Genomic DNA, 22,861 nt, shown 5'->3' on the forward strand with positions numbered 1-22,861 from the left:
TGATAGAACTTGAACCCTATCTTGCCTTCTCTTTCCTCCCTCCCTCCTTCCTACCTTCCTTCTAGAAGAGTTGAAAGAACAGCCTCTCTCTGCCCTCTCACCACCTGTGCATCTCTAGCCCTCGACTTAATTTTTTAAGCTTCAGTTTCCCTACATCTAAGATAGGAACCACTGTTCTATCAAAGAGCTGCTGAGGGTTAAAATAAGATAATGCAGACAGACCAGGCCTAGCATAAACATAGCAGAAATCAATCTCCTTTCCCTTTTCTCTCTGATCTATTTATTCAGTTATTAATGAATGCTTTAATTGAGTCATTCTTGCACCTTGCTGCCTCTCAGCAGACATGTACCGAGGTTGGTCCCGCTCAGCGTAGCACTGGATGCAGTGACTGAGCCCACGGTCAATGTGGGGACACACACCTACTGATTCCTAATGCCAGTACTGCTGATGTCGCCAGAGATGGCTGCAGTGTGAGTTCAGCGCTGGGTGGGGAAGGAGTGTGGCATTAACATGGGTCTCAGGCAAGGCTTCCTGGCAGGCAGGATGGAGATGTGTGTTACAGAATGAGTTTTCTTTAATGGGCCCAGCAGGAGAGAGAGTGTATGGAAAGGTCAGGATTGGCTGTAGGTCCTGTGAGCTAAGACATGGGCGAGGATGGTTGTGGAAGGGGTTGGAAGGATTAGATTACATTCTGTACCTCCAGGGTGGCTCTTCTCTGATCTGCAGTCATGGGGATTTGGGAGTGACTCAGCCAGCATCTCCCAAAGTGAAGTTGCTCAGTTGTTTCCAAATCTTTGCGACCCTATGGACTGCAGCTCACCAGGCTCCTCCATCCATGGGATTTTCCAGGCAAGAATACTGGAGGGGGTTGCCATTTCCTTCTCCAGGGATCGAATCTGGGTCTCCCACATTGCAGGCAGACTCTTTACAGTCTGAGCCACTAGAGAATCCCTATGAACGCCTTCAAAGCTCCCCTTATTGCTGTCCTTTGCTTGCAAAAGGGAAGCCATTGGGTTATACTCACCTCATCTCCTCTGAGTCCTGTCCCCAGGGCAAACTGCTGATTCCTCTCCAAGAAGCGGATTTTCACATTGTAGACCTTGTTCCCATAAAACACCGCCAACACATAGGGCTCCGCCCTGGATTTTGCAGAGCAATCTCGGACCAAGAAGGTACCATCCTGAAGGAAAAGGAAGAACAATGATCCTTCCAGCCCCTTTCACAATGATCTTCATAACCAGAATCCACCCTCCCAACAGGCACAGCAGTGAAGTCTGTGTGCCTGAGATCCCCAAGAAGCCTTAGTTTCTGGCAACCCAGTTCTTTATTCAATTTAATTCAGTAGGTGTTTACTGAGGGATACAATCCTAAAGGAAATCAACCCTGGATATTCATTGGAAGGACTGATGCTGAAGCTGAAGCTGCAATATTTTGGCCACCTGGTGCAAACAGCTAACTCACTGGAAAAGATCCTGATGCTGGTAAAGATTGAGGGCAGGAGGAGAAGGGCACAACAGAGGATGAGAGGGTTGGATGGCATCATTGACTTGATGGACATGAGTTTGAGCAAACTCCAGGAGATAGTGAAGGACAGGAAAGCCTGGAGTGCTGCAGTCCATGGTGTTGCAAAGAGACACGACTAAGTGACTGAACAGCAACGTGTCTAGGGGTTGTTGTCATTTTGTGAGAAGTGGACCATTCAGATCACAACACCCTCCTCTTCCAAATCTTCCAATATCTCCCGCTGTCCTCAGTGCCATGGCTACAACTATAACATGATCTTCATGGACCAAGGTACCAAACTCTCCTGCAGTTTTATCTCGGTCACTCCTGCAGCCTCCAGCCCTGGGATGATGTTGCTGGTCAAGCTACCATTTCCCAGGGGCACCATCTTGCTTTCAGGTTCTTAGCATTTGCACAAGCCACCCCCTCTGACTTCCCTTTCCTCCCCTCTCTAGGGGTGCTTTCCTCCATCTGCCAGGGTTCACGCATTTCCTGTTCTGTTAATGTTCCGGGTATTATTCTAGAGACAGTAGGAACCACCACAGGCTTTGAGTAGGAGAGGATTTGAGCATTGACGCTGATCCTCCGCATGGGGTGATGGCTTCAGTCACTGATGTCAAAGTAAGTGGAAAGACTTTATGAAGGAAAAATAGAAAATAGAGCATGGGATGAGGTGACAGGAAGTGCAGGGCAAAGCAGAGGAGACAAAAAACGTTCCAAGTTGATGTCTCAGAGATGGACTGAAACTCAGAAGCTTCAGTGTCACAGAAGCCAAGGGGGGACAGCGGAGGTTTCCAAAAGAAAGTCCATAGTGTGAAATGGTCTGAAGGCTGTAACTAGACAAGCTATACATATAATATCAAATAATCAGGCACACCCTGGGGAGTAGCTCAGGATGAAGATCTGGTCATAAAAGGCTAAGAAATGGAGCAATCTTCCTGAACAGGTACACATATAAGGCTTAGTTCTGTGGCTACATCATGTCAGCTATATGAGGAAAAATACTGAAAAATCTTTAACTGTAATTGCATTGATTGTTGGATATGTAGTTATAAATATGTAGAGTAGATCTAGTTAATATATACAGTACAATGTATTCTTTATGTGATAGGTGTTATATATGTAATTTATATTTGTAATTATCTCCTCTGTTGACTATATTTCATTTCTATATGTTTATAGATATTATATACATGCATATATAATAATGATTATAATACTCTATAATAACACTATAAGTATATTAAATTTATAAATAATACTATAAAACTATAGTGATGTCATGATGATGCTGGCAGCTAAGGTTTACTGAAAACTGCTCTCAAGATGCCAAGCACTTTATACAGATTTTATTTGATCCTTATATAAGGTTTGAGGAGGTATTTTATCCCCATTTTACAGGTAAGGGAATTAGGTTCTAGTTATCTAAGTGGATCCCCTGACGCATTACAGCTAATCAACGGAACACCAAAAAGCCAAGGCCATATTCTTGCTATAAATATACCAATCTCCAAGTGCATAATGTGAGTTTAAGGAATTTTCTGGAACCTGTTCTGCCAAAAACATTCAGCCATAATTAAAGCCTTAAGACTCAAGCACAGAACATTGCCAAAGATTAGAAAGTGAGAGGAGGCCAAGACATGTGGCTGGTTTGGGGGTTTATCATTTAACACTCTGCAATGAGTTTGTCACAGTGAATTTGGGCAACCCTGCAATTTGAATTAAATTATCTTACATAAATGGGAAACATGTTTTGACAAAACTGAGACAAACCAAATAGGAAAATATGAAGTCATTCAACTGAGATTCTGTTTTCTCAAAGCTTTTTGGGAAACAGGCACACAGAAGGGGAGGAAAGGGAGCCTTGAAAATGCCCAAGTGTAGTGGGAAGGACATTATATGGCATGTACATTGCCCTTCTAGCACCATCCACACAAGGGGCTCCTGGAAGTAGGTCTTCTAAGAGCTATTTTTCCCTTGGGAAAGAGACTCAGGGAGTGTCATGGTTGATTAGCCAAGAAGAGACAGGGTTGGAGCGGGCACGACCATGCCACCATTAGATGCAGCAGAGGTCAGCCGTGTGTGGGATTCCTCAGGGAGAGGGAAGGGAGAGTCCTCGAGGCAAGCACCACCCAGCCACCTATGAGTCCTTTGTAGTCCCTTCTAGAAAATAAAGAACTACTGTGGCTCCTAGAGGCTGCTGTGATCTTTTGAAGACAGCACTGATCTTTAATACAGGTTCTGGCACTTTCTCCACCTTGTAATTGAAACCTTAGCCTTGGTTGCCTTATCTAGAGAATGAGATAGTTTTGCTAATTCCTAATACGTTCAATACGTTCAAGATACTTTGTTATCAGATGTATTAATTTCCTACTATTACTATAACAAATTTGAATGAACTCAATGGACTAACACACATATATTCTCTTACAGTTCTGGGGATTGAAGTCTGGTATGGTACTCACTGGATTTAAATCAAGGTGCCAGCAGGGCTGTGTTCCTTCTAGAGATTCTAGGGGAGAATGTGTTTTCTTGCCTTTGCCAGCTTCTAGAAGCTGCCACCAGTGCTTGCCTTATGGCTCTGTAAGGCTGACTCTGAGCCTCCTGTCTCCCTCTTATGAGGACCCTTGTGATTATAGTCAACCTTCCCTGATAATCCAGAATAATTTCCCTATCTCAAGATTCCAAACTTAATTCCATCTGCAATTTTTTTTTCCACATAAGGTGACAGAGACACAGATACTGGGGATTAGAAAGTGGCTATATTGCGGTGGGAGGAGCATTATTCTGTTTACCCTAGCAACTTACATATAATTAACTTAGTAATTTGATAGCAATATATTATAATATAATTATATATAATGTGTATTAATAATTTAATGATATCAATTTTGAGAGCTAAGCTTTATTAAAATTTATTGGGGACCTGTCATTTATTCACCCATCCCCTAATTAAATAACTCATCCATTTTTGTATTTCCTCACTCAACAATCATTAGCTGAGGATAAGTTTTGATATTCCATTGGTCCTGAGAGCCTTCCTGTCACTTCTAAACAATCTATTCTAGTTCTTGGCACATAGTAGAGTTAGTTGCTTAACAACTATTTTCTATTTGTGATGATTGTTGTAGTAGTGATTTGATCTGATCACAGTTATCCCAGGTCCTCTCTTGTTTTGATCCCATGTAGCTTTGGAACTTTTTTTTTTCCCACACATTTCCACTTCTTTTGAAGTTGAGTCTGGTCATGTGGTTCAGTCTGGCCAATGAAATGTGAGCAGAGATGCAGCATACTATATTTGAGAGAATGTGTTGAAAGCCAGTGTGTGATTGGTGTGAGCATACACTCAGATGGAGCCTCTAGCAGTCTGGGTCTACCCACCCAAACCTGTCTTGAGCATGAAGCTCAAGAAACAGATACAGTTCTGTTACGCTAAGCAACTGAAATCTTGGGGCTGTTTGTTACTACAGCATGACCTATCACATCCTGACTATTTCAGCATTTATCATCCCTGTTATTTCTTAAAGAAGTGAGATGTAAAAAGCCAACCATACCTTGGGCAGACCTATAGAAAGGACATGAATCTTGAACAAAGCAGAAGGAAAGCACCTTCCATTGCAGCCTCTGTTCCTACCCTAGCCTCCACATTTGGTCTCCAAAATAGATCCTTAAGGTTGATTTTACTATTTTCATTTAACAAATAAAGAAACCTGCATTTACAGATGTTAAGGCAATGGCACCCCACTCCAGTACTCTTGCCTGGAAAATCCCATGGACAGAGGAGCCTGGTAGGCTGCAGTCCATGGGGTTGCTAGGAGTCAGACACGACTGAGCGACTTCACTTTCACTTTTCACTTTTACGCATTGGAGAAGGAAATGGCAACCCACTCCAGTGTTCTTGCCTGGAGAATCCCAGGGACAGCGGAGCCTGGTGGACTACTGTCTATGGGGTCGCACAGAGTCGGACACGACTGAAGCGACTTAGCAGCAGCAGCAGCAGGAAATTGAGACAGTCACACAGCTGATAAGTGGCACAACCAAGTCTCAAATCTAAAATTATTTGAAAACCCGTTTTCAGTGACAACCTCCCCAGCAGCGAGAAATTACAGCCTGTGACCTATGGGCAGAAAACTCTAGGATGACTACAGAAACAATGCCAACATGCCCTGGAGAAGCCATTACCTTGTGCTCCCTCAGTAACGCCTCTTCCACTGCCTGGCGACTGTATTCTCCGATGTACCATTCGTTGCGCTGGACATCCTGCAGTACACGTGAAATGGTGAGTGTTTTAGGGTCAAAGGGAAGGATTGTTAATTAAAGCTTGCTTTTGTTCCACTAGTGCCAAATCATGGGGCTTCCCAGGTGGCACAGTGGTAAAGAAGCTGCCTGCCAATGCAGGAGATGTACGCAATGTGGTTTCTATCCCTGGGTTGGGAAGAGCCCCTAGAGTAGGAAATGGTAACCCACTTCAGTTTTGTCTGGAAAATTCCACGGACAGAGGAGCTTGGCGAGTAACAGTCTACACAGCTGCAAAGAGTCGGATATGATTGAGTGACTGAACACACACTCAATGACCGATCACAGTTGAATTTATAGAAAATATGCAGTAAAAACTGCCTATCCTTGATCTTGAGATGGACACAGACAAAGTAACAGCAGTTTAGGAATTGTAAAATTGACATGACAGATCTTTCATTGAAAGTAACCAGAAACGTTACTCCATCTACTGAGAAAGGTGTTTTGGCACCAAATTCAAAATGGATAACGAACCCTTTATCACCAATGCTTTCTGAACCTGTACTTGAGGTGGGATGTATGTTATTTTTGATGCCTACGAGGCCCTAGTCACCATAAAAACAGGAGGGGAGTGAAAGATAATTAAATAAAAGGGAAAGGGAAAGATAATTAAAAAATTTTTTTAAGTTAATTTTAAAATTTTTATTTAAAATTGTTTATTTCTTTATTTATTTTTGGCTGCACTGGGTCTTTGTTGCTGCGTGGACTTCCTCTAGCTACAGCGTGCAGAGGCTACTCTCTAGTTGCAGTTTGAAAGCTTCTCATTGCAGTGGCTTCTCTTGTTGCAGAGCATAGGCTCCAGGGCACGCTGGCTTCAGTAGCTGTGGCACATGGACTTACTGCACTGTGGCATGTGGAATCCTCCCGGACCAGGGATCAAACCCATGTCTCCTGCATTGGCAGGTGGACTCTCAACCCCTCGACTTCCGGGGACGTCCTGAGAGCATCTTTATGTCAGTTGCCTAAACTCACCTGTGGTAGGACTGGGATTTGAACCCTAAGTCTGTCTGGCTTTCTCTCTGTGCCATGGTATCATATTTACACACATTTATTTCTTTTAATTATAAAATCCACCACATCAGAGAGGAGGTAGGGCAGTCAGGGAGATGCGCCATGGATCTGCAATTCCTTCACTGAGTTCCAAGGATAATACTACTAAATTACCCTTTCCATGAGTCCAGCATCTCCAAGGCCCTCCCTCATTCTTATCCCAGTCCATGGCCACAAGAATCCTGCAGGGCAGACGCTGTTAGGACAGTGGAGGCTCAGGAAGTCAACTTCTGTTCCATGTGGCAAGAACTAGGGATGTGCCATCAAATCTTTGGTCTTCAAAATCCCTGGTCCTCCCAGCACAAGCCTGATCTTGCAATGATGGGTTCACCAAGCACATGTGAGCACCACTGGGAAAGGCATGGGCTAGCTTCCCCCCAACTCTCCCCCCTCACTTCTTGCCCCCACCAGATCTGAGGACGAGGGCCTGGCCAGCCAGCTGTGCTTGCTCTTGTCTGGACACACATGGTTTCAGGGCTTGACATGAGTAGCCCCGCTGCCTGGAATCTGTTTAGGCTCCTCACTCCCCCTCCTCTCTGGGTCTGCCATTGTCTTCCATCAAGCTTGCGGGCAGAGTCACCTCTTACTTGAGGCATCCGTTGGAATGAATCCCTTTACCTAGTCCCTACTGCCAGGGGCGGGTGTGTGCTGGGATGTCCAGAGGTAGGACCTGCTCCCCTCCAGCAAAGTCAGGTACCAGGTTCCAGAACAAAGGGCAGCCCAGAACCCCACTTCCCTGTGGAAGAGGGAGCTCTCTGTGCTGAGACATGTCTGTTGCTTCTGGGGAGCTTCTCTGCCAGTCTGGGAGCCTGGCAAGGCTCAGTCATGCTGTGCCGCTTCTACTCTGATTTTATTTGTTAGTTGAAGCTGGAGCTACTTCTTCCCTGGTAGCTCAGTTGGCAAAGAGTCTGCCTGCAATGCAGGAAACCCCAGTTCAATCCCTGGGTTGGGAAGATCCCCGGAGAAGGATAGGCTAACCCACTCCAGTGTTCTTGGGGTTCCCTGGTGGCTCAGTTGGTAAAGAATCCTCCTGCAATGTGGGAGACCTGGGTTTGAGGAGACTCCTGGGTTGGGAAGATCCCCTGGAGAAGGGAATGGCTATTAGCGATTTCATAACTCTGTAGTTCTCCAGGTGTGATCATGATTGTGAGCTGGTGTGTTTAGGTGCTGTTCGAACAGTGTGAGGCAATTCTGAATGACCTGGAGGGAGAGGTGGGCCCCTTTCACTTTTCTTTTCAGCCCTCTGAATAATCCAACAGGGATGCTTCATTTTGGTGCTTAATATTACTATGACATTTCTTTTATTTTTTTAAAAAATATCTAGACTTTTTAAATGGATGGATTGTATTTATTTATTTTTCATGTATCTATTTATTTATTTTTTGGCCATGCTGCGCAGCATGTGGGACCCTAGTTCACTGACCAGAGATCAAACCTGTGCCCTAGTTCACCGACCAAAGATCAAACTGGAAGTGCAGTCTTAAACCCTGGACCACCAGGGAAGTCTCTTGTTTTGGCATCCCTAATCTCTCCTTATGCTGAGGTCCATTAGTGAGTGTTGGCATCCGACTACAATGTAATAGCCTCGTTTTGTTTGAGCTAAAATGAATTTTTTTAAAGGATGTGATAAAAGATGTGTGCGCTCAGTTGTTTCTGACTCTTTGTGACCCCATGGACAGAGGAGCCTGGTGGGCTACAGTCCATGGGATCTCATGGGCAAGAATACTGGAGTGAGTTGTCGCTTCCTACTTCAGGGGATCTTCCCGACGCAGGGATGGAACCCACGTCTCCTGCATCTCCTGCACTGGGAAGTAGATTCTTTACCACTGTGCCACCTGGAAAGCCCCTGTACACAGCATATGATTTGCCGTGTAGCCACTTTCAAGTGTACAATGCAATAGCATTGAGCACATTCACATGGCTTGGCAGCCATCACACTATCCCACTCCAAAACGTTTCCATCATACCGAACTAAAGCACTCCACACATTCAACAATAACTCCGCTGGCAACCACCATTCTGCTTTCTGGCTCTATGAACTTACTTATTCTATAAGTAGACTCTATACTGGTCTTTTTGTGTCTGGCTTATTTCACTTAGTGTTATGTTTTTAAGGTTCATCTATTTTGTAACACGTCAGGATTTCATTCCGTTTTACAACTGAATAATGTTACTTTATTTCATTTATCCATTTATTTGTTAGTAAACTTTTGGGCTGTTTATGCTTCACAGCTATTGTAAATAATGCTGCTGTCAACATGAGTGTACAAAAATTTGTTCAAGTCCCTGCTTTCATTTCTTTGGGTGTATACCTAGAAGTAGAAAGCCATGGTTAGTTTTACGATTACTTTCTGTGTATGTATGTAATACTGGTTTAATAGAGCAGTGATGTAAAATGAAAAGAAAAGTTAAAAGATATTACTAAGTATAACATTATTATAGATAATATACGGATAGGCCACAGATCATAAACATGCATTCAAATAGTTGAAATCAGGGAAATCCTGGTTTAGTGCAAACCTCTCCCATGCCTGAAGAATCCAGGTTCTGGGGGGGTGTAATTTTTGGATGGATACCTAGGTAGGACTCTGGGATTCCAGTGCTTATGAAGGAGATGATGAAAAGGAAGCCAGGTATGTAAGATGGGGCAATAGAAGAGCCATGCACAAACATTTCTATGTGCATACCACGTGCAAACTATGTGCAAAGTCAAACTTAAGAATATGAGACTTCTTTTAGAATTAAGGTCAAAATTAACACCAAGTATAAGGACAACCAATGGCACTTGGAACATTGCAGGAATATGAGCAATTGTTCCAGTAGTCACGTGTGGATGTGAGAGTTGGACTGTGAAGAAGGCTGAGCACCGAAGAACTGATGCTTTTCAACTGTGGTGTTGGAGAAGACTCTTGAGAGTCCCTTGGACAGCAAGGAGATCAAACCAGTCCATCCTAAAGGAAATCAGTCCTGAATATTCATTGGAAGGACAGATGTGGAAGCTGAAACTCCAATACTTTGGCCATCTGATGCAAAGAACTGACTCTTTAGAAAAGACTCTGATGCTGGGAAAGATCTTCAATCTTCCTCAGGAAGATCGGTCCCCAGGAGAAGAGAACGACAGGAGATGAGATGAGTGGATGGCATCACCAATTCGATGGACATGAGTCTGAGCGATCTCCGGGAGCTGGTGATGGACAGGGAAGTCTGCTGCAGTCCATGAGGTCACAAAGAGTAGGACATGACTGAGCGGCTGAACTGAAGTGAACTGACCAGAGATATTCTATTTGCTCTGCTCCTGTTTAAAATCTTTTGCAAGCTCTGTAGCAGAACTCTTAGCCTATGAAGCTCTGGAATGGAGACCCAGAAGGAACATGTCCTTCTGTGCCTTATCATGAAAGAAACTTTAATTTAATGTTGCAACGTGATGGAGGGAAGAGGGTAGAAACTAAAAGAATGTTTTATCCCCCCATATAGGTGAGTATAAGTGTAGCATGGCTTGAGAAGAACTGGTTGTGGGAATGGAGAATATTTTAGAAAGAAAGCAGGAAATAGATGAAGGACAAGCAAGAATCCATCTACTGTTACATCTGTTTGCATCTCTGCCCCTTTTTACATCTCTCCTGGGGCAGAGACCATAACTTCTAGCACGTTGTCTGGTATAGAATAAATGTTAAGTAAATGCTTGCTGAACTGTTCAAATGAAATGAGCATACAACTTGTGAATCTTTTGTTGAAAAAACAGTTGCAATATGTAAATCTTCATCAATTGTAAAACACTACTGAACAACCAATACACATACAACACAGTTCTAAATATCTCTCTTTTTTTTGGATTAAATTTTTAAAAAGCACTTTTAGAATATGGAAATATGCAAGTTGAAGATTTTAGTGAAATGGCAAGATGCAGTGTTTTACAGCAAAATATTTTTTAAAATATTAACCCCCAATAATATATAGCCAGAAGAGGGAAATCTCAGGGTCAATCGTAATGATCTCCTTTTTAGGCATTGTTCAAGAAAGCTCTCTTTAGGTGCTGTGTGCATGCTCAGTTAGTTCAGTCATGTCCAACTCTTTGTGATCCCATGGACTGTAGCCCACCAGGCTCCTCTGTCCTTGGGATTCTCCAGGCAAGAGTACTGGAGAGGGTTGCCATTCCATTCTCCAGGGGATCTTCCCCTCTTTAGGTGCTAAGGTCATCTAGAAAAGTGCCGTAGGAAGTGTCTGTTTTACCTTGCCATCAGACCTTGCAGGGAAAGGTTTCTTCCTGCTCATGATTTTATGAAGTAGTGGATTTTCCTGAGGGCCAGAGCCGGCTGGAGACTGACATCTCTGAGGAGCATAGGATGGCATGCTTTCTTTATGATCTGGGAAAAGCAAATTCATGTTTAAATATGACTATGCTGGAACCCATCACTCCCTCCGGTGCCTATGGCAACTTAGCCTCTACCACCATCATCTCACTCTTGAAAGCAATCTCCTCTGGACTGTTCTCTTGCTTCAGATTTTGTCCCTGTTTCCCTAGGGCATCTGGAGTCACCTTCAAAAAATGTAATTCTGACTTTACTACACCCGTGGTACACATCCTTCCATGATGACCTGGAAGAAAACCCAAATATTTAAACTTCTGTCAATAAGATCCTATATAATCTTCCTCTTCTATTTCTTCATCCATCCTCTACTGTCCATGCTGTCCTGGGTGTAATGAACTTTGCTTAGTTTCTTAAACAAGCCAAGCTTGTTTCCAACTCAGAAAACACCATTTGTTTTAAAATGCAAAAGAATAACTTTTTGTTTTAATGGATCATCTTTTATAACCTGAAAGAATGACTAATAGACAAATTACAGTTATTCAGATTGAGCACTTGGCAGATGCTTTACTAAAAATGAACAAAGTGAGGCTGTCACTTCAAGGAAAACAACTGGCAGTATTTGTGGCCAAGTTTAAAATTAGACTTTTCAAGCGCAAACTGGAGTTTGGAAAAACTTGTATCTGCCACAGTGACATAATAGCATAGCCACAGTTGGACTTTTCTGATGAGATTGGAGGTATTACTTACAAACGTGATTTTAAAAAATATTATGTCATAAAATATTTTAATGTGGGAAAGATCTGCTCAGGTCTGTGAATCACTGTTTTCCAAGTGACTAATATATGATGCTACAAAATCATGTCTGGGTAAGAGTTTTTAAAAGGGAAGATAGACCAATGGATTTCATAGTAACAGAATACAAAAGATTCATGGAAAGGGTTTTGATTTCACATGGCACCTAAGCTTTAAGATATTACCACTTTGTCAAGTTTTGATGTGGTGTATTCTCTACTGCAATAAAAATAACATATTTTCACTGTGTCATTCCAGTAAACCTAATAGAAACGAATTTCAAGAAATTAAGGTCACAAGGCAATATCAATAACCTCAGATATGCAGATGACACCACACTTAAAGCAGAAAGCGAAGAAGAACTAAAGAACCTCTTGATGAAAGTGAAAGAGGAAGTGAAAAAGTTGGCTTAAAACTCAGCATTCAGAAAACTAAGATCATGGCATCTGGTTCCATCACTTCATGGAATATAGATGGGGAAACAGTGGAAACAGTGACAGACTTTATTTTGGGGGGCTCCAAAATCGTTGCAAATTGTGACTGCAGCCATGAAATTAAAAGATGCTTGCTCCTTGGAAGAAAAGTTATGACCAACCTAGACTGCATATTAAAAAGCAGGACATTACTTTGCCAACAAAGGACCGTCTAGTCAAAGCTATGGATTTTCCAGTAGTCATGTATGGATATGAGAGTTGGACTATAAAGAAAGCTGAGCGCAGAAGAATTGATGCTTTTGAACTGTGGTGTTGGAGAAGAGTCTTTAGAGTCTCTTGGACTGCAAAGAGATCCAACCAGTCCATCCTAAAGGAGATCAGTCCTGAGTGTTCATTGGAAGGACTGGTGTTGAAGCAGAAACTTCAATACTTTGGCCACTTGATGCAAAGAGCTGATTCATTGGAAAAGACCCTGATGCTGGGAAAGACTGAAGGCAGGAGTGGGGGATGACAGAGGATGAGATGGTTGGATGGCATCACTGACTCAATGGACATGAGTTTGAGTAAGCCCCAGGAGTTGGTGATGGACAGGGAGGCCTGGCGTGCTGCAGTCCATATGGTCGTAAAGAGTCGGACATGACTGAATGACTGAACTGAATTGGCTGAAGGTCACAAGGAAGAAGTCAGTTGTTAGAAGGAATGCTTAACAAAGATATTTATAAATATGTTAGTAATTTTAAGCAAGAATTAACTGTATAAAAATGACAAATCATTGAGAGCATGAAAACAGCATCATAATAAAATAAAATTCTGGACAATGATAACATATAAAATGGAAAAGGAGTTATTAATGTGAAGGCAGAATTATAAGTTATTGAGTCTTAATTCAGTCTAGAGAACAAAGAAGTTATAATTCTGGTCAGTAGCTTAATAAGAATTTTGAAAGAATGGAATACTTTTCACACTATGTTTTTTAAGGCAAGGTGCTAAATAAAACATTAGCAAACATTTATATGCCAGTTACCATAACATTTAAGTTATATGTGTATTTATTCTGTTTCTTTTTTGTCATCAAAATGCCGGATTTCTCTGTAAGTTTACTAAGAAGAGCAGAGTACTCCTGAAACATTGAAAGTTCTATTTTGAGGATTCCAAGGATTGTGACTTTTAATGTGGAGTCTGAGAATATAGGGAATACATGTGTCAAATGTTTGTTGTAGGAAAGTGTTTGGTCACTTAAATTTTAATGAAGCAGTACAAGAAGACTTATTATTTAAATAGCCATAACTATCTTTTCAACATGGATCGAAACAGTGAGAACGTTCTTAAGAGAAGAAAATAACTGTTATCAGCATTTCCTATCAGTTTGCGTAGCATACATGTGTTCAGTGATTATGAATTTTTCATGATATTGTGGCAACTGATTTATTGTATTTCAACTCTGAGTGCCTTGCTTGAATATTTAAGAATCCTACTTGAAAAAGAGCGTTTGGAAACAGCTCTGTGCACCTGTCGTCTATTCAGAGAATGAGTTAAACAAAAACAAAAAAAACAACTTTGCCATGTAATTTCACCAGAAGTCCTGGATGGATCTTTGCTTAATAAACGAGTGAAATTCCCAGTATGTAGTTCCACTACAAGAATTTAGTTGACTTTGTTCTAAAGTAATGGTGGTAATCTTTGGAAAGTTTTACTTAAAGCACTGCATTTGAGTTTTATAATCCCAGGAAATAGGACTCTCCTACCTGGAGAATGGAGAGTCACATTAATAAAGAGATTGAGGACTTCTCTGATGGTCCAATGGCTAAGAGTCTGCTCCCAATACACGAGACCAGGGTTCGATCCCTGGTCAGGAAACTATGTGCTGCAACTAAGAGTTAGTGTGTGTGTGTGTGTGCGCATGTGTGCGTGCGTGCGTGCACATGTGTGCGTGCATGTGTGCGTGTGTGCGTGTGTCTGTGTGTGTGTGCGCGCACGTGCGTGCTCAGTCATGTCCAACTCTCCTCTCAACAACCCATGAACTGTAGCCTGCCAGGCTCCTCTGTTTACGAGATTTCCCAGGCAAGAATACTGGAGTGGGTTACCATTTCCTTCTCTAAGGGATCTTCCTGACCCAGGGATCAAACCCAAGTCCCCTGTGTCCCCTGCAAGAGTTGACATGCCCCTACTAAAGATCCTGCCTGCCACAAGAAGACTGAAGATTCTGTGTGCCACAGCTAAGACCACAACAATTTGTGCAACCAAATAAATAAGTAAATATATATATATATATATTTAATAAAGAGGTTGACACAGAGTAAATGGAAGAACATTGGGGATAATATGTGTAAGTGGTCAAGAAAATTAGGATAGTCTAATGAAAATAGTATGGATAAAACATACTGTTATCATACTGATATCATCAATTACTAATATTTAAAAGCTGATATCAATAGAACCATACTGATATCAACACTTACTGATGGAACCATATTGATATGAATAATTACTAATATTTAAAAATGCTTATGTATGTAAATCTCTTATATAGCACAGAGCCTGACCCATCCTAGTCACTCAATGAATGCTACTACTAATGTTACAGTGTTAATAAAGAAACAGCTCTAGAGCTTTTCTTGAAACTTAAAACCATTTTATTTTAAGCAGCTCTTCACACCTATTTATCAGCAAATTTTAACTTTCAGTTCAGTTCAGTCACTCAGTCCTATCAGACTCTTTGCAACGCCATGAACCGCAGCACGCCAGGCCTCCCTGTCCATCACCAACTCCTGGAGTTCACCCAAACTCATGTCCATCGAGTCAGTGATGCCATCCAACCATTTCATCCTCTGTTGTCCCCTTCTCCTGCCTTCAATCTTTCCCAACATCAGGGTCTTTTCAAATGAGTCAGCTCTTTGCATCAGGTGGCCAAAGTATTGGAGTTTCAGCTTCAACATCAGTCCTTCCAATGAACACCCAGGACTAATTTCCTTTAGGATGGACTGGTTGGATCTCCTTGCAGTCCAAGGGACTCTCAAGAGTCTTCTCCAACACCACAGTTCAAAAGCATCAATTCTTCTGCACTCAGCTTTTTTTTATATTCCAACACTCACATCCATACATGACTACTGGAAAAACCATAGTCTTGACTAGACAGACCTTTGTTGACAAAGTAATATCTCTATTTTAACTTTACCCCATATAAAATTTAACAAAAAATTTCTAAGAAAAGAGTCACGTATGACAAAAAATTTATAAAATGCAAATAGAAAAAACTTTAGTGGACAAAAACTGAAATAAAGAAAAGAAATCATCCAACATCTCAAAAGTTAATATTTTTAATTATAACCCAAACTTTCTGGTTTTTCTTCCAATATATCAAGATAATTTTCTTTTTTGTCTAGAGATCCATCTACTTAGGCTCCCAGTAGTTTAGCTTGAATTTATTTATCAGAAAATTGAGAAAAACCTATTTATTAACATTAACTGAACAGTTAAGAATAACTGTAATTGGGCATATGGTAGAATTGATATATATACACTACCATGTATGAAATAGACAGCTAATGGGAAGCTGCTGTATAGCACAGGAGCTCAGCTCAGTGCTCTGTGGTGGTATAGAGGAGTGGGATTGGGGGGTGGAGGGGAAGCCCAGGAGGGAGGGGATGTATGTATACATATAGCTGATCCACATTGTTGTATAGCAGAAAGTAACACAATGTTGTAAAGCAATTATACTCCTGAAAAATAAATAAAAAGTACCATCCTTAAAAAGAAGTATAACTGAATATTTTCAAAGTCTTTTCTCACTTGTTAAATTGAGATGATGATACCTACATTGATGGAGAAGTAAGTTTCCCTCTTCTACCTGTGGAACATTGTCCCCCTCACATGAGACATCCAACTTAAAACTAGCAAACTTTAGAGAGCCCGCTAGACTCAGAGCTCTGCACATGCCTGGATTGTGTCCTGTTTTCTGTGCACCTAATTTCTGCCAGGCACTGGTGACCCAAGGGTGTATTTTTACCCAGGAGAATGAATCTCTGAATAAATTGATGGAAAAGTTCAAGCACTGGTCAGTTAAAGGATGAGGCTGTTTCTGTTCTGTATTCTTAGGCCCAGCCCAATTTGGGGCATAAACCACGTGCGTGGTGGATATTTGTTGCCCCAAAGAGGAATTAATGGTGTTTGAAGGCACTGGAGATAAAAACATTTTCCCTGTCCATCCCAGGATGTTTCTTTATGCAGACCTGTTTCTTCGATGAGTAGAGAACAGTCTACATGACCCCAGTATGAATGATACACTCCCAGTCAGAGGATGCTTGACTGGACTCATGTCTTTGAAGGCTTTCCACTTCACTAACACCACTGTTCCATTCTTCAACTGCTCTTTATTTCTTTATGTGTTCATTTGTCTTTTAAGTCAAGACTCTGGATTCCTCTTTAATCTATGATTCTGCTTCTCCATCTCTGCAATAATTCCAGTTTCAAAACCCCCATCTGAAAAGCCTTTCCTGGCTCATTCAGCCCCTGGACCTTCCACCTGGATCTTCCAGGTCTTTTTCTTTTCATACACCAAGATCTGGCCTCCAAGACTGCTGTTTCTGTCATTCAATTTCTAGCAATCGAGCCATGTGGCCACCCTCCTTTAGAAAAGGAGTCCTCTCTTGGGAAACTCTTATTAGGGATGCATACATCTGGGGATATGAGTTTTCTATATTGGTTTCCCCATGTAAGGTCCAGATGGTGCAGGGCAAAGAGAAATAAGGACATGATGGAGGTGACGGAGGAATCTCTTGGTCTCACTGGATCAGTTAGGGAGAGAATCACTGGAGAAGGAAAGGAAATGCAAAACAAGAAGGAAGGATATTAAAATGTGTCAGTTGCCTACAATGTGCTAAGCAGAGGGCTGTGTGTGTGTGTGTGTGCGTGCATGTGTGTGTGTGTGTGTGTGTGTGTGTGTGTGTATTAACCCTGTTAGTTAATAGTATTTGAATTTTCAAAGAGACAGAAGTGGGACCCTGTGAGTTAATATCATTATTTTAATTTTATGGATGGAGGAGTGTGAAGCTCAAAGAGGCAGAAGTGGGGTCAAGGTCGGCAGAAGCCTCAGTCTTTCCACTCTGTCCCATGGAGTCCAGCCACCATTCTGTGGCTCAGCAGGGAAAGATTGAAAGATTAGGCCTGAACACAGAATCTCTATGGCATAGGGAGTGAAGAAAGAAAGACAAAAGAACATGGTATATCTAGTTTGGGCCAAATAATACTAACAATATGAAAACCCATCACCAAGAGTGATATAACACTATCTTTATAGGCTACTTTTGACATCTCCATAGACACGGTATCCTTCTGATTTTTATCTTTTCAATGAATTAGTAAGAGGTTGGTTTTATTTTCTCTGTTTCACAGACTCTTTTTATGATAAATATATTTTACAACCAGTGGAATGGCAAAAACTAAAAGTTTGCCAGGAAACAACTGTTGGAGAGGATAGGAAACAATGGGCTCTCATAAGCTGTTGGTCAAAGTGATATGTCTAATTTGGAAACTACATCTAGGGTTGGGCTTCCCTGATTGTTCAGTGGTAAAGAATCCTCCTGCAATGCAGGAGATATCGTTTGATCCCTGGATCAGGAAGATCCCCTGGAGGAGAAAGTGGAAAGCCACTCCAGTGTTCTTACTTGAGAAATTCCTGGTGGGCTATAGCCCATAGGATTGCAAGAGTTGGAGATGACTTAGCAACTAAGCTACCAGAATCTAGTGTCACTGAAGAGAGGAATATTCTAAGACGTGGCCATTTCCCTCTTAAAAAGAGAACTTATCCTATTATGTATTTGGAAAAATATGTACATATTATATACAAGGGAAGACATCTACAATATTTCTCACAACTAATGTCCATAAGAGGAAAAAACTGGAATCACCTAAGTGATCATATTTAATTGTGGATAAAATTTATGTGATATTAACACAATACAATGGTGCTTATCAATGAAAACCAGAGAATTAACATCTACATGCATCAGCTGAGGGACTCTTAGTTTCACAAAGGCTAATTCATGGTGCAGGAATATCAATAGTGTCATGACTTACCTGCTTCTTTTATAATTCTCAGGTAAAGTGTTCTTACCTCGGTTTTGCACAGTCGGGTTGCGTGTCATGAATGAAGAGCTAAAGGAAATATTACAATTGAAAGAATGTTAGTATTTTCTACTTTAGCTGGGTCAGTACTCATGGTCTAAGTCATATGTACAGAGCACTTTATAGTTTACTGGATGAGTTAGAAGAATCATCTGTTTTGTAAGGTGTAGGAGGCTGGTTCCTTCCTTTCTCAAGACAGACTGACATTAGATGTGGAACAAATTGACTGACTCATATATGTTCTTTCCGTGTCACTTCAGTGAGCATGCATCATAAACCTTTACTTTTGGAAGCTGTGACTTCAGACTTGCCTTGTAGATATGGTCACTGTAGAAAACACTACAGCTCCTACTCTGTAGTGTTAATAACTGCTTACCAATTGAGGGTGCGTCATGCATAGCAAGGAAGAAGGGCAAAGAGATTATTTCATTTCCTCTTAAAATGTGAGCTAGGTAAGAAAACTGTGTGTAAAGGAAGGAACTCCATAAAGAAAAAAAGGATTATAAAAATATAATAAAGACAATAAAATAATATGCATTTCTAAATACAGTAACAACGTTACCAAGACTGTTTATCAAGAGCTTTAGTTTAGCACTTAATGTTTAGCTTTGGGTAACAGTGCGAATTTTCTGGTTCATTTTGTATTGTGGTCAGCACCATCATTCTAAACTCTAGGTGTTGCTGAAGTTAAATCTAATTACGTGGAGCGTGCTCTATGCCATGATTGTGCAATTGAACAAAACCTCTGGGTTAATTTAGCGAAATTCATCCCTTTACCAGCAGCAATGAAATCAACTGAATACATATCTGGTTTTCGTCATTTCCATGGAAGCCTGGAGTCCTACGACTTGCTTTGCAAACAGCAATGCCGTTGGATCATTGAACCGCCGCATTGTGCACTCATCACTGGTCAGGCTTCTTTTGCTATCTAAGCCTTCAATTCACGGTCCCTTTACTATGAGTCAGTGTAAAATTTTGTTAAATGTCTAGGGAAAAAATCATAGAGGGCTTCCCCAATTCTTATCCAGGCAGTGGATAAGAATCTACCTGTCAGTGCTGGGGACACAGATTCCATCTTTGGTCCAAGAAGATTCTCTTTGCCTCCCAGGGCAACTAAAGCCCTTGTACTGCAACTATTGAGCCTGTGCCCTGGAGCCTGGGAGTCGGAACTACTGAAGCCTAGAGCCCACGCCCCACAACAAGAGAAGCGCTGTTATGCGAAGCCCACGCAGCACAACGGAGAGTAGCCTCCGCTTCCAGCAACTAGAGAAAGCCCGCACACAGCAGCAGAGACCCAGTGCAGTCAGAAATATATAGAGCTATCGGCTTCCTTGGTGGCTCAGAGGTAAAGAATCTTCCTGCCAATGCAGGAGACACAGGTTTGATCCCTGGGTCGGCAAGATCCTCTGAAGAAGGAAATGGCAACCTACTCCAGTATTCTTGCCTGGGAAATCTGAGAAATAGGAGAGCCTGGTGGGCTACAGTCCATGGGGTTACAAAAATGCTGGGCTGGACTCAGCAACTATATATACTATATTAATTTAAAAATCTTGGATAGCAAAATTTCACTGCCCTAATTTTTCAAGATTTTTAGAAAATATTGAGAGAAGAGTAATATCCTCTGAAGATATTCTAGGTTTCAAGTACAAAGTTTATAAAAATAGAAGAAAAAGCACCTAAACTAAAACAGAAATGATAATTCTTTCATTTTAGAAACACTGATTGAGTGCTTACTAAGTACATTGTATGTTTTGGGAGATAGCGAATGAATAAGACATGACTTCTGCCCTGAAGCAGCTTAGTTTTTGAAGGGAAGACATAATTATACCACAATCACAATATGGGGTAAACACCACCATAGAGGTGAGCACAGAAAAAGAATGTCACTTAATCTAGACAAAATTGGTTTGGTTCTCAAGTTTTCCTGGGAGCTAGGGAAATGGACAGATTCAAGACCTGTTATGAGTTGAGATTTGAGAATTTAGGGGGCTGTTAATAAACAGGATGGGAAGAGTGAAGATGGGAAAGAGAGGATACCATTTATTGAGGTGAGAAAGTTTGTAAGAGGGTAGTGTGGGTCTGGAAATGAAAGTATAAATCAGGAGTTCAGTTTCCAACATTGAGTTTGAGATGCCTGTTACTGATTCAAGGAAAACTGCTCACTGGTTAACTGGACATGGGTCTGGCAGAAGACAGAGATTTAATAATGATCAATATAGAGCTGACATTTGACACCATGAGGATGGATACACTGCTTACACTCTTACCAAGAGAAAAAAGGTCCTCAGAAAGATCTGAGGAATACCAATATTTAGAGGTCAGTTTGCGAAAAAGGAGCCTTAGAAGATGCAGTCATTTGAGAGAGAAAGAAAAATCAGGACTGAGTAAGTGAGTGAAAGTCACTCAGTCATGTCCGACTCTTGCAACCCCATGGACTGTAGCCTGCCAGACTCCTCTGTCCATGGGATTCAACGAACACTGGACTGGGTTGCCATTTCCTTCTCCAGGGGATCTTCCCTACCCAGGAATCGAACCCAAGTCTCCTGCATTGCAGGCAGATTCTTTACCGAGTGATGAGGGAAGCCCCCCAGATCAGGAGATGTTGTTCAGTTAATTAAACAAACACACAAAAGCATCCAAGCTGCATTAAACAACAACTACTGCAGATGTGGGTCCAACTGGAATCTCATGATCTTTTCTCTATAATGTGATGATTTTTTGTTTCCTTTTAGACAAGTACATTAGAAAGGGTATCTATGTGTTGTATGGGCAAGGGTTTTGTGTCAGATTGGGCCTTAAACAGAAAACAGTCTAATAAGAGAATGAAGCTGTAGAACTAATGTCCACACACCAAAGAGTGAGAACAAAGTCACCAAAGGTGTGAAACAGCACAAGAAAGTGATGGCGGGGAAGGGAACGGAGGGTGGAGACAATGCCCCTGACATACATGGCCTGGCAATGGCATTGAGAGCTGGTGGTTAGTGGGCGCGTGGGCATGTTGAATAGGTCTGGCCCTGCTCTCAACTTCACATGGAAGATGAGAGATGATGCCCAAGGCCACATGGTTTGTTAGTTCTTCCCCATTCCCCAGAGGGAATACATGAGGCCCAGGGAGGCCGAGTCCCTTACTGCTGAAATCAAGTCCAGCTCCACTCTTCAGTAACCCATCACATGTACATGCAGAAGTGAAGTGGATTGAAGTTGAATTTCACAAATCAGTGTAGATGCGATGGGTTACTGAAGAGTGGAGCTGGACTTGATTTCAGCAGTAATGGACCCAGCCTCCCTGGGCCTCATGTATTCCCTCTGGGGAATGGGGAAGAACTACTTCCTGGATTCAGAGTGGCTTTGAGCTGGGGTCTACTGAACAAAGAGAAATTTCCCAAATAGGGAGATGGCAGAGAGAGGGAAATGTGAGGGGTGGTAGGGAAGTGTTGTAGGAAGAGGGATAGCCCTTGCAAACGTCCTTTGTTAGCAGTCGTGGAGAGTGGCCTGGACGGAGCTGGAGCCACTGGCCAGACTGCGGACAGGAGAGCCTGGGAGGACTAATTTTAGAGACTCGGGATGTTAAGGAAGCTACTACTAATGTGACCTCAGCCAATGAATCACCAGCCTTATTAGCCTCCTCGACTTTTCTGTTGGGATGACAGTTGTCACAATAACCTAAACAGGCAAGTATTTACTCAGATCATGGCATTTTCAAGCCCTGCTCATTTATAAAGTGCTGTTCCAAAGTGACTGTCAGCTTCTGTGCAGTCATCCACTGAGACTGGTTAGAAATGTCAACTTTTCTTCCCAGGTTGATTAGCTGCCATTCCAGTTAATCCTACCTAGTGAATACCCGTGTCTTCAAATATTGTCTCTAATGCACAATCAGTCACTTATAAAGTCAAGAACAATGCCTGTAGCTGAAAAAAGACTTCTACCCCATGGTCAATTTAAATCCTATTAACTTCAACAACAACTGTGATTCACTGGTTTCCTTAGGACCTTGTCACTGGGCTTCATTATTGAAGGCCAGAGTGTCTTTTTCAGGAGACCCCGTGAGTCATTATCCCAGGCAACACAGGGCTGATCCCCAAGCTGGGACCGAGCCAGGAATTCCTGGCTCCTTACCTGGCAACGGCAAGAGGAATCTCTTGAGGACTTTGGTTTTGTGCCAGATGAGGTGCTTCAGGCTTCATCTGGTGATAAGGAACTGTGTAACGGCATCACAGAATTTGGTCAGGTTGTAAAAGGAAAATGATTGGGGGCCATTAGAGCTCTTTTGAAATGGCTGTAATTTCATCCAAGTAATCTCTGTTGTTAAGAGTGAGCAGTTGGTGGTTAGTGGAAAATGTAACCCATATATT

At 41.9% G+C, this 22,861-nt stretch overlaps 1 protein-coding gene across 1 annotated transcript in view; it reads right to left on the reverse strand.

The window, feature by feature from the left end:
- The window catches only part of CLNK (cytokine dependent hematopoietic cell linker), a 115,543-nt gene that overhangs the window by 10,151 nt on the left and 82,531 nt on the right, over nt 1–22,861 (reverse strand). Inside the window, exons 13-17 of the mRNA XM_068974985.1 lie at nt 22,626–22,707; nt 18,499–18,539; nt 11,081–11,214; nt 5,687–5,764; nt 1,026–1,181 (exon numbers count right to left, since the gene is read on the reverse strand). Coding sequence (XP_068831086.1) covers nt 1,026–1,181; nt 5,687–5,764; nt 11,081–11,214; nt 18,499–18,539; nt 22,626–22,707 — 491 coding nt within the window. The remainder of the gene's footprint in view (nt 1–1,025; nt 1,182–5,686; nt 5,765–11,080; nt 11,215–18,498; nt 18,540–22,625; nt 22,708–22,861) is intronic.

This window comes from Capricornis sumatraensis, chromosome 7 (genome assembly GCF_032405125.1).
Source record: "Capricornis sumatraensis isolate serow.1 chromosome 7, serow.2, whole genome shotgun sequence".
NCBI classification, from domain to species: Eukaryota; Metazoa; Chordata; class Mammalia; order Artiodactyla; family Bovidae; genus Capricornis; species Capricornis sumatraensis.